We start from the raw sequence: 13,250 nt of genomic DNA on the forward strand, positions 1-13,250 counted from the left end.
GTCACACACCCCTACGTCACCCACTGTATACGCTAACTCACAACAATACACATAATTCCTTCCACTAAGGCACTATACAGTACCAAGTTGTGTACATTAGATATATAGATAGTAGGATACACGACTGACCCACATCATTCCGTTTATAATAAGAAACATGAATGTCTTAAAAACTACTGTAAGAATACGGTCATAAATCATGGATCACTGTACGTCCCGCTAAACGTACAGTATACAGTAATACAGTAATAATAATATGGAGATGTTTCCACTCACCCGGCTTGGGAGGCTTTCCACCGGCCCCTGTTACATAAAGAAAGAAAATAAATGAATGAACTATTACTAAACTGAAGTTGTAAAACACTACTAGAGCACTGTTTCTCAATGTCTGGCTGGGGGGCCCATGCACCGAGGACCCTTACAGGTCTGAAACTCGCGCACACACACACACACACACACACACACACACACACACACACACACACACGGATACAAGGACCCAAGGGACTGATATGCAGAGTGGGAAGTCAGTTGGATTGGCACTTGTACAAAGAATATTAATAATTCTGCAAATACCCATATATGGAGTACTCTTATTAATATGAGGTCATAGTACTGACACCATAGTCTGGCCTGGACACCATATTTGGGCATGGCTAACATGGAACTACATATATGGGCATAAAATGGATCAAAAAGACCCAGTGTCAAAAATGCCAATTTAATAAATAAATAAATACATTTTTAATTTGAATAGGGTTTCCCAGCAGAAGTATGATGAAAGTTTTTTGGGGAATATGTTAATGTATTTATTACCAAATAATGCACAAAGACCAGCACACCGTCTGCACTTGCTGTCTTTGACTGAAACGTTGCTTAATAGAAGTGTTCATATTGCAAGTGCAGACGGTGTGCGGGTCATTGTGTACTTTTGTGCATTTATTTTAATACTTTGAGCCCTGCCTACGCACCCGTCTCTGAGCCTATCGGGTGTGCATAAAACTTTGTTGCCTATGTATTTATTACCAAATGTATTTGTAAGAGTTTACAAGGAGTAGCCTATACACAAAACAGCCGTCCACCAAACCAGTCATTGTTAATGTCAGATGCAAGTCCATACCTCCTCCTAGTCCTCCAGCTCCAACACCTCCAGGCACCAAACCTCCAGGAACCAAACCTCGTCCTCCACCATAGCCTCCACCTGGTGGCGTCACACACACCCAAAACACCATCATCATCATCGCTGTCATCATCATCTTTTTATTTTATTTAATTTTTTATTGTTTTTGGCTTTTTTGCCTTTATTGATAGTTATTAGTGAAGACAGACAGGAAAGTGAGAGGGAGGGAAGGGGAGAGACATGCAGCAAAGGTCATCATGAACGGGACTCGAACACGCAACACGCCTCCAGGCCAGAGCCTATATGTGGCATGCGCCTGGACCACTTGGCCAGCGGGCGCCCCGTCATCATCATTGATAGTGTTCAACAACACACTGATAATCTACCATATAGAGTTCAAGTTGTCTGCCTGTGGCAGGCGGCTGGCCTGACGTCACACACTGCAATGGTGGAATATGCCCAGAGGGAGGAGGGCCTGGGATAGGAAGAGAGAGACAGGGAGACAGAGAGAGAGGGGAAGAGCGAGCCCTATTTCACCCTTGCAGTACGAAGCCGAATGTGATGATCGGCACATTGCATAGTGACACACCACCGCGTTAAGTCCCAGGTTTCCAGAACGTGCACCCGTGGCATTCAGATTCATTACCCTCCTCGTTTGATGGCTTAGCAGCAGATTTGAACCATGCAGGAAACACATAATTACAACACCTTTACATGTGTTTGTGGTTGTTGTGAGCCACCTTCTGGAATGAAAGCCGGGATGACATTTAATGTGCACAGAGGCATTTAACAAGCTGATAAGCTGCTCTCTGCTCGTCATCATCATAAACACCATTCTCCGTAACTATAGTCAAAGTGGGGAAGTTGAGGTGTGTGTGTGTGTGTGTGTGTGTGTGTGTGTGTGTGTGTGTGTGTGTGTGTGTGTGTGTGTGTGTGTGTGTGTGTGTGTGTGTGTGTGTGTGTGTGTGTGTGTGTGTGAGAGGGGGGCATAGCTGAGTGGTATAGAGAGGCCATCTGGTAATCGGAACAGAAGGTCACTGGTTCAACCCTTGGCTCATCCATGCATCCACATATTGAAGTGTCCCTGAGCAAGACACTTAACCCCTAACAGTCCCTCGTTGAGTGCTCATCTGAGCAAGACATCTGCTGGGTGAATGCAGAAAAGTAATTTTTATGAGAATGAGGAATGGGTGCTCTAGGACGACACGGCTCCACACATGTCACATGCCTCACTGGGGATTCTTAATGACAGCGGTTGGAATGCAAATGGCATGTTTATTGCAACAAACAGAGTCATCATTCAACTATTCTTCTGGGGATCTGATAACAACACATCTGTTCTCTGCTGCTAGCCTCCTTACCGAAAGTCAGTCTGCCGATGGAAGCCTTAACTCCAGTGTGGGCCACCGCCTTTTGATCTACCAGATGAGTATACGTAACTGAAGGGATCAATTGAGTTGATCAAAAACCTTTCTCCCCACATGGTCAGAATGTATTATTAACTTTATTATGAATACAAAATAATTGGTTCAGTCATCAGTAGTTTATTATATTTATTATTAAATTATTGACTTAATCTGGAGGGCCGATGGCCTAGTGAGGCGCATACCACAAATAGGCATGGGTTCGATTCCCGAGCTCAACAACCTTTGAGAATAATTCTATTCTAATTAGCAAGCTATAACACATAAAAGCAATGGTGGGTTTTCACTGTCTGGCACAGGGTGATCACATTAGCGGAAAACGGCTAAGTGATCATGTGTCCAAAAAGGCGGACACATAATGACACCACCGTGTCAAAAACCATTGAGGAGGTCACTGGCCAAACGCCCCTTAATGTCCTGCTTAATGTCCTACAGCTATACTGGAGTATATTGTACTGTACGTGCGGTTGCAAAGTGTGTGTCTGCCATGCATGTGTCATAACTCATAACACACAGAGCAGATAGAGGAGCCACTTTGGCTATCAGTGTCTCAGTGGCTGTGATGTGCCAGGTCTTGCTCTCTAAAGCCCATCCAGGCCATCATGTCCGTTTAGCAAGCAAGCCTGGCTGGCTGGCAAGGGCCCTGGATGGTGTCATTGTGGAGTTTGATTGTTGAAAGATGTTGCAGTTGAATAAATAGCCTACAGAGGTGTTTTATGCCTTGTCATAAGTGTATGACAAGTATGCAACTTCAACTGAGTTTGAAATGTTTCTATAGTAGGATATGAATACATTGTTTGTGAAAAGGCCTGTTAGATGATGCTGTATAGATGACTCTATTTAATTGATTAGTTTGGTTTTGGCAACATCACTGTACATTGTAGGGCTGCAACTATCAATTTGTTAGCTTTTTCAACAGATTTAACTTTTTTAATTGATTTTTCTTTTGATCATTTGTGACTGCGGGGCTGCCATCGTACAGCCTCCAGCTTTTCAGAGGAGAAAAACAGCATTTTAAAAAAATCGAAAATGAGTTAATTGCACAGTCCACAGAAGCGAACCTTTCAGGCCTGTGTTCTCAACTCGCTGTTGCTCTGCAAGACATTACTCTATGCTGTAAGCCATATCTCCAAAACTGGTGGGTCAAACTGAACAGCCAATATGTCAATTTGAAGCTATGAATCCCTCAAATCATTAATGACTACGCTTTGTGATACTTTATGAACTTGTAGATTAACTATTTAGGCTATAAAATAGTTTATAAGAATATGTTTAACCTACAGGTGTGCTATATTATAGTATATCTACAGTTGGGTGCCACCGATATTGTCCCTTATCATTTGACCCATTTAGGCCTGACCTCAAAATCTAAAAAAATCCTTCTAAATCCTCCAGTTTTCTGAAATAAATAATAAATAAATAATAAATATTTTCACGATTTTTCAAAAATAGCAGACCTACAAGCTCGTAGCGCGCCACTCGGTGGCGCGCTATGAGCTTGTAGATCTGCTATTTTTCAATAGCTAAATTATAACATAATGTTTAAAACACCAAAAGGGGTTCCCGCCCAAAATGGGTTAACTGTCCTTTTGCGCAGATCACGCAAACCTCAGCAAAAAGAAAAGGACAATATCGATGGCCTCCAACTGTATGGTGACTGAATTGCAACACAGTGATAATGGTACAGTGTGTTGAGGCATTGCTGACAGAGTGACAAACAGCTTCATTACAACAGAATAGAGGGATCATGGCTCCAGACAGTGTTGATGAGTACAAACCTCCAGTCTTCGCTGGTTTATATCCTGCAGGAACTCCCCCAGCAGCGCCTGGTGAAACAACAACATTGCACCACATTACAATCACGGTACCAACAATAGAAACATCATTTTCTTGTTCATACTCTATGTACTGTTGTTGTTATCTGTCTATAAATGCACCACGTCTCTGTCTGTCTGTACGTCTGTAATACACGTAACTCGAGAACCGTTCGCCCCACCGACTTAAAATTCGACACATGCGTTCCACAGCCCCACAAGGAGTGCAGTATCTGGTGTCGAGTCGGTCGGCCCGGCCCCACGGTTGTTCAGAACCGCCACAAAAGGCCTCTGCCCGGGCTCTGGACAGGGCCCCTGCCCATGGCTCTGGACATCTCCATATATGGATCTGGCCTGTTCTGACATCACAATGTTGTTCCGACATCTGCATATACTCCATATTTGGGCATGAATTACTCCATATATGGGCATAAAAGGGACACAGTCATAACTAGATCTGCACTCTGTCGAGTGCCTACTGTCGACCGCTACGAACGTTCAAATCTCAGCCTCTCTGTGAAATATTGGTTTCAATATTGAGTTATTAGGTTTAGCTATTTAGTGCAGTGCCCGGTGTAGAGTTGGTCAGACCCACGGCCACGGTTGTCCAGAACCACCACAATAGGCCTCTGCCCGGGCTCTGGACAGGGCCCGTGCCCAGACTCCATATATGGAGCTGTCCTGTTCTGACAACACTCCATATTTGGGCATGCCTGACACAGTACTCCATATATAGGAATAAAGGGACACATAGAGACAGATCCAGAAATCTCTATATATGGGCAGAAAAGGGACACAGACAGATGGGTGGAACGGGTACTCTGACACGGGTACAACGGGTATTGCAACTTCCATCGTTACCGACTCGGTGCTCTACAGCCGGGCACCAGTCTAGTTGAATGCAATTTGTTATACTTGTTTGTTTGGTTTCTTGCTTGTTTAGCTACAGTACTTTACATTACTGTAGGGTTTCATGAATAACAATGAATAATGATAGTAATTATGTAGAACTGTCAGGGGAAAAATATAAAGTCCTGACTCTAAGCAAGAGAGTTTTTTTTTTTTTCGGGGACAAAACAATCAGTCTTAAAGCATGAGACTGTTGATGCCTGGGAAAACATGTACTGTAGGCTTACAGGTCTGGGAAAACATGTACTGTAGGCCTACAGGTCTGGGAAAACATGTACTGTAGGCCTACAGGTCTGGGAAAACATGTACTGTAGGCCTACAGGTCTGGGCAGAATGACCTATCAGGGCCTCTAATTGTGCGGCAGATTTTTTTTTGAATGGTGAAACTATAGGGTGCATCAATGCCCAGCTATGTGTGTCCCTGGGTCTGAGCACGGAACTAGCGTTTTTTCCCCGCAACCTAACACGCACGCACGCACGCATGCACGCACGGCGCGCACGCACGCACGCACGCACGCACGCACGCACGCACGCACGCACGCACGCACGCACGCACGCCTGGTATGGAACCTGCACCGCCCTAAACCGCAGAGTGCTACAGTGGTAGCCCCCTCCAGAACATGTACTGTACTGTACACCAGACCGTGCATATAGCCAAGGCAACACAGATCATCAACTACACTCACCACCCCTACCACAATCTGTTCACACTGCAAATGTCAGTCAGGCCCAAATAACAGACTATAAGGGACAGTTACCTGGTGTAAACTTGTGATGTAACAATATTAAGTTGAAGTTAATTCAAAATGAACAAACATGAATGCCTTGAGGGACTGAGCAATTTCATGCTCTTTGCCATGTGTGCAGTAATACTAACCCTAGTTTGAGTTGACTATAATTTCTCTAAGGGAAAACAGACATTGTTGTGGCTGTATTTTGAGGTTTCGGCTTTTCGGTTCTCAAGGTCGTGTCCGGGGACCAAATGGATCTTTAAGGGTCTGTAACTCTGAGAGTGTACAACTGGACCCTTACGGGACCATTCTGGTTCAAACTAGGGTATGTCCTATTCCCGCTTCCCCATGTTCCCTCAGGTTAGGGTTGAAGTTATGTTTGAGAGAACATAGGGCTGAGAGTATTGGTACGCTCACGTCAAACTGAAGGTCCTTAAAAATGAAAAAGGTTGAAGACCACTGGGTTAGACAGTGACAAGATAGACAGCGTCTTCATTGGTTGTTACCTGGATAGAGTCCTACGCCTGGTCTAACACCTCCTGCTCCAAGTCCTGGTCCAAGACCACCTCCTCCAACTCCTCCTGGTCCGAGTCCAGCACCGGCGGGTATGTACACACCTGCAACATACAACAGGAAAGATAAGAACTGGTTCTGGCTCACTCAAGAAAATGTGTCCAGCACTGCAGTCCATAGCCATTTAATGGGTCTTTTTTTTAATCACAACATTGTAATGTTTCTCAACAATGAGGCCATTCATTAGACAAACATTCCCCACCGCATTCATCACCACTGTGACCCAGCCCAATAACCTGTAAGTTGTCCTTGGCATACAGACATACATACACCTATTCCCGGGGTCATAGCATCGAAACAATGCCGATACATTGGCCCCAGCAAGGGTCATGGAAATGGAATGGAATAAAAAACGTCTTTACGAGCTTGATAAAAATAAATAAAAGTCCCATTGTTTAAATTCTGATGAGGTATTGTAGTTTGGAAGTCCTCTTTCAACAGCGGATTCCCCCCAAACCCACCCCCCCCCCCCCACCCCCCCACCCCGTCACTCGGATTCCTGGCCCAAACCCAGAGAAACTCCTGAGATGGTCGTTCTGGATCCCAGATATGGCGGCCTCATGTGTGCAAGGAACAACAGAAACAAAGGAGAAGGGATTAAAAAAAGAAAAGACTCCAGTCGTTCTCAGTCGACTGCAGCTAAATCCAAAGGGACCGGTGAGCTAAGGCCATAATTATAAAGTTGATTTTTTTTTTAAAGGGAAAACCTGGTTTGTATCACAAAAAAAACACAACGCAACGGAGAGCGAGAGGGGACCGCGGACTGCAGGACCGTGATGATTATGTTTAATGACTCTTTCATGTGTTGGGAGGCCAATTAATTTAAACCACATGTCAAAAGGCGTCCGTGTGTTTATTAGTGAGTTCTGTGTGAACCGTTGCGTTTTAGCGATGTGTCCACAGAGTGTAGCGCGGCCATTAGGGATGCATATTATAAGGTATTAGTGTCTGGTCTGGTTTGCTTGTAGGAATGAATGGAAATGGATGAAAAATGTCAATTTGCAAAGGAGTTGAGCCTATGGAGGAAAGCAACAAGAGGACAAGCCAGGCAATGCAATTTCTTTTGTCATTGTGGTTTTTGCCACCACAATGACATCAACGTTTCTTCAAGAGTCCGAGTTAAACAAATGAGGAGTCAGATCCAATTAGTGTTGGTAACCAGTCTGGTGTGAAATTCTGAAACATAATGCCTAGTTTATACTTGGCTGTGTGCTGATTTATACTTGTGCATTGCAGGGCAAACATGGCAGATCTACAAGCTAACAATACAGACCTAAGCTTGCACAGAAGATCGGCTTTGATTGATGTTTTTATTGACACAACATGTATATACATATCTGTCAAAAAGACAAACACAAGAAAGCTTGACAGCTTATTTCCACTGTGGTCTTTCGACCACAATGTTATTTTCAGTGCGTGATGACACCCACACACAAGTGTAAGTAACTCAGGCTTAAAACATTAAACTCTTGGGGTGGGAAGGAGAGATGATGTCGTTAAGATCAGAGAAGAAAACTAACAAGGAATGTGAACGAGACGGAGACTTTAAGTACACTAAAGCCTTTGGATGAAATGGAACAGGGAACACCAATAAGCTCACTAAGTCATTTTGGTTGGAAGGCAAACGTAAACTGCAAACGAAGGCCTGTGCCGGAGAAATGTAGAAGTAGTGACGTAACTCTCTCTCTCGTGTTTTGAGGTTAGCAAAGGACAACGTCGTCATTTCTACACAGATACCCCCTGAAATTCCACACCAAATCTGATTATAAAACGAGGCAACAATATTTGGTCTGCCTGTCTGTTGAATATCACAAAGCTTTCTCTCCAAGTGTGCCAACACAGATTTATACGGTTTGTGTGCCGTGTGACTGGACGTTTGTGTGCCGTGTGACTGTATAATGTTTTCTTTTGACCCTCTGACTCTTATAACACAAAGTGTGGGAGTGTAAATAGGGTGGGTGCTTACTGTTATGAGTGACACGTTATTTGAAAGGGTATGGCAGCCATGTCTTTGGGATAACAAATGATCTCATGTACTGTAGGAACCCGCGGACGGACGGGTGAGAGGATGCTCTCCAACCGGTTCCTAATCGGGACGGTCAGGATGCTCGATGAGGCGAGACACGATCTGGTTTCCTCAAGTTTGGCCTTAAGCACAATGCTCCGTTCTGAGTCAAAAGAACATGAACTATAGTGGCTGCATCACTGCCTGCTATGGGAACTGCACTGAACTCAACCGCAAAGCCATGCAGAGGGCAGGGTTGCACTTATACTTATTATAATCGCTTGTAAATATTGGTAGATTCAGGTTGAGGTTTCTTGGGCTTTCTTCTTTTTGAAAATAGCAGATCTATAAACTCACAACACGTCACATATACAGTTAAGGTTTAAAGCGCTCATGTGGCCTATAGTCGCTTATTTTGGGCTTGTTTTTATAGACCAGGTTGCTTATTTCTCTTGTAAAATCTGCCAACACTGGCAGAGGTTTGTGCAGACCGCCAGCGCATCAGTGAATTTAGGCTAGACCATAGATGTTTTGTCAGACAAGTTCCGCAGGCTCATCACAGAACCTTGGCATCAAAACTATGGACTGTTTTCAGAGTGACAAGATGTTCCGACGCCACACAACCTAGGGCAGTATATTTCTACTTCCCCTGAGCAATCAGGCTTAGAACAAACAAGCCAGGAAAAAGACAAATACGAATATGAATCCCCCCCCCTTCATACTCATTGCAACAACCAATATTAGCATTTTAGCATCATAGACTCCCAGCCATTCTGTTTTACATCTCACATACATACAGCCTCCGTAGCTGAATCAAGCTTAGGGTTACATGATAGATGCCACTTAGATGCCGTCTTATTGGTCAGCTATATTTGCCCATAGATCCATCCCCTATTATTTCCCTAATTGGCGTCCTTCCTGAAACCATCCCCCTGCCTAAATATCAATCAGACCTTGTCGCTTTTGTGACTCTTCTGGCAAGACGTCTTATTCTTATCCACAGGAAAAAACATACCCTCCCTCACATTCCCGTTGGATATCTGATAGGCTATGCTACTTAAAAAAAAAAAAATCTGTAAAGTATGGCAGCCTTTTCTGTCGCATGTTGACCACCTTACACTTGTTTTTTTGCTTTTGTTTTGTTTTGTTCCCTTTTTCTTTTAGTTTTTCCTTTAATATTTCCTTGTTTCTTTGGTTGTCTTGATTTGTGTTGTTGTCTTGTGTGTGTTGTTGTTTTTGTTACTCTGTGTTTGTGTCGCTGTCAACTTTGTAAACATTTAAAATTCAATAAACAGAACGTTAAAAAGAAATCCCCCCCCCCCCCCCTCTCTCTCTCTCTCTATCTCATTAGCAGGCAACAGTGCACAACAGCGCCACTTTTGGTACTGGTGCTCATAGTCACATAGTCACACACAAACACGGTTGTCACACACAAACACGGTTGAAAATGGACATTGCTGTTCCTTGGAGTGGTTGCACCACTCAAAAAGCTTAGGGTTAGGGTTATCGCCCAAAGAAGGTGACACAAATGGAAAGGTATGTAGGAAAATAGCATTTTGTTTTTGTGGGCACATCTTTTTTTTAATACGAAACCAGATTCAGTCACAGACAGTATTTCCGGACAGGTGTCTTAGCCAAAAAGCTGTCGTCTGCCAAAAACTGATTGCCCGGTTTATGAATGTCTAGGCCTACAGCTGCTTTTATCTGGATATCTAGACTTTATGAATGTCTAGGCCTACAGCTGCTTTTATCTGGATATCTAGACTTTTGGCAGGCGATCACTTTTTGGCACCTGCCAGCCTTAACAACGGAAAGCTGCAATAATATGTAAAACCGCAATCTGCAGTCGTAGCCGAGTGGCTAGAGATGCTGTCTGGTAAATAGAGGGTCACCGGTTTGCCTCCTATGCAGCCCGTCCATGTCTACGTGTCGCTGAGCAAGACACTGAACCGCTAACAGCTCCCACCTGAGCGCTGACCATCTGAGCAGCCATCAGCTGGGTAATAATAATAATTTGGTCCCCACTCCTTTGGGGTATTTAGTTAGGGCCGTGGTTATACGCAATGCAAGTGTCCTGCTCAGGGACACTTCAATACATGCTGACCAGGCCACAAACCAGAGACCATCCGCTGCCCAGGCGGAATCTCTAACCATGGGCAGCATGGGTGAAGCTATTTGCATGCTCTATAGTCTAATATATTATGCGTAGGGCACGCAAATGACCAGCAGTGGCCCTGGGTGAAGCTGAAACTGGATTTCCCCTGTGTCTTCCTTTCCCTTCCACTCACTATAGCCCCCAGAACCAAAGGCTATAAATGCAGGTTCAATTTAAACCTACAGTAAGAGATATACCTGCGCTATACAGTACACCTTCCAGACAGGCTACGATCATAATATGATCATTGGTAAAATTATGTGAGTTTGCTTAATCACTTTCAACCTGGCATTATAGGGGCGAAAATGTTTGGTAGCGGTTCAGCTCGTATAAGGTTGGACTCTGGAACAGTGGGTCTGAGTTGGCCAAGGTTTCTAGAGGGCCTCCCTGACCTTTGGGCCCATGGCCCACCATGGGCCTGAGGCTGACAGGACCATTGTCCAACCCTACCACACTGGACCACACTGATCTAGCTCTGTACCACTGGCTTCATGGTGGAGCAGCCACCTCTGTGCCACCCTGGCACTGGGTGGTGGTACCAGGGTGGAGTAGTGGTTGTTCTTCTATTGCTACATGCCTTTCACAATCAAAGGGAGGATTTCCTGTCTCGAGAGAGAGAGAGAGAGAGAGAGAGAGAGAGAGAGAGAGAGAGAGGCAAAAAGTGCCCGCTCCACTTTTTCCTTTGGTTAGCAGTTGTACTACTGTAAAACATGTCCAGGGGTAGGCACTCGGTTCACAGACAGCCAGGCCAAATAAGGCATATTCTGACCTCTGCCAAGTGACCTGACCTGGCCTATTCTACATTTTGTAGAATTCTTGATGATTGATCATAATTATCCTCTCATCGTCATTAAATATAGTGCTTGCATTCTTGTGACTGAACTCAACTTGTTGGCCCCATGAGAAAGTCTTGGATTGAGTACAAAATGTCGAGATTGTGCCTGCATAACACCCATCTGCCCAGCAGAGGCTGAATTTGAGACTACGTTGAGTAGAGTTTGCTAGCTGCCCATTCATTTTATCACCAAACCCAAACAGGCTCAAGGGGCAGTCAGTCAGATCTGATTTCCATCCACAAATTCACATATCACAACCAAACGTCACATCTGTGAGGCATATGGAGTCATGTGTAGAGAGCACTGGTTCTCAATGTCTGGTAGGGACCACCAGTGGGTCCATTTGGTTCCATTTGTTCATTCTCAGAGTTAAATTAATACTGAGGATTGGGGTTCAGTGTATATGATATCTCACTGAATGTTTGCCTATTATGACATGGTCAGAATAGGGATGATTGATTGATTGATTGATTGATTGATTGAATAGGCCTACTTAATTACAGTTTGCATTACGCAAGCAATGCTAAAGGATAACACAAACAACCTTGATGCCTTTTTTTTTTTTACATACTGTACAATATGGGGGTGGTACTATCTGGTGGCAAGCTAGACATTTTAAAATGTACTGTATGTGGTTAATCCCCACACAGCATTGACCATTTTACAATTTAGGCATTTAGCAGACTTGTCTTGTCTTATATCTTATCTGACATTGTTTTAAATGTCAAACACTGAACAGGAAGGTGGGAAGAGTATATCCAACTATACTGTACCATGTCCATTATTTAGTTTAGTGATACAATATATCAACCTTTATTGAGCTTGACAAGTGGAATGTTTATCGACCGTTAAGGCAGGCAAGAGTTTTTATTTGATTCTGCCTGAGAACAATATAAATAGCAGAGATACAGCCAGTCTAAACAAAGCACTATAGAATCTAGGAACAAATTAAAGCATTTGTATTTTATTGTCACTTGTAACTTTGTAAGGGTATTTTAATGACTGGATGCAGGACAAATTAGAAAGATTATGATGTATCAAATTAAACTCAATAAAGTTCAATGATGGATTTTTTTCCGCCTAATAACTCCCGTGTTCATTCTTTACAATTGTAATTTGTTACTTAAAAGACTTCAGTTACAACAAACTGGTGAGATATTTTTATGACTGTGGTGTCAAATAATTGGTCTCTTTTACTGAATGAATTGGCTGAGGGACCATGGAAATAAATAGTTGCATGGAACACATACACTCATGAACCGCGTGCGTGCGTGCGTGCGTGCGTGCGTGCGTGCGTGCGTGCGTGCGTGCGTGCGTGCGTGCGTGCGTGCGTGCGTGTGTCATTAATGATGGTGAGGCGTGCACGCACGCACGCACGCACGTCCTACACTTTGTCCTACACAAACATTAAATGCCATTGACAATGAATGGCCAATTTTGAGTGTTCATGTCACAAACATTGCTTAACACAAACATTGAAGACAAAAGTGAGGACGCAACTTGTGATTGGCCGCAATGAGATGATGTATGGTGATGTATGATGATAAGAGCGCCCCTCACTTCACACGGGTGTTTGTTGTTTTGTTGTTGTTTTTCTACAGGCAGGTGTTCGGGTGAATTTCACCCGGGTTTATTGAAATTGGGACCAGTGAAAATGGAGAAGTTCCCAAATACATTGGTTTT

The 13,250-nt window shown here is 43.8% G+C and overlaps 1 protein-coding gene across 1 annotated transcript in view; it reads right to left on the reverse strand.

The window, feature by feature from the left end:
* The window catches only part of elna (elastin a), a 122,095-nt gene that overhangs the window by 90,658 nt on the left and 18,187 nt on the right, over nucleotides 1–13,250 (reverse strand). Inside the window, exons 2-5 of the mRNA XM_079513757.1 lie at nucleotides 6,505–6,615; nucleotides 4,323–4,370; nucleotides 1,121–1,201; nucleotides 277–303 (exon numbers count right to left, since the gene is read on the reverse strand). Of these exons, the coding sequence (XP_079369883.1) occupies nucleotides 277–303; nucleotides 1,121–1,201; nucleotides 4,323–4,370; nucleotides 6,505–6,615 (267 nt within the window). The remainder of the gene's footprint in view (nucleotides 1–276; nucleotides 304–1,120; nucleotides 1,202–4,322; nucleotides 4,371–6,504; nucleotides 6,616–13,250) is intronic.

The sequence above is a fragment of the Electrona antarctica genome (genome assembly GCF_951216825.1).
Source record: "Electrona antarctica genome assembly, chromosome: 11".
NCBI classification, from domain to species: Eukaryota; Metazoa; Chordata; class Actinopteri; order Myctophiformes; family Myctophidae; genus Electrona; species Electrona antarctica.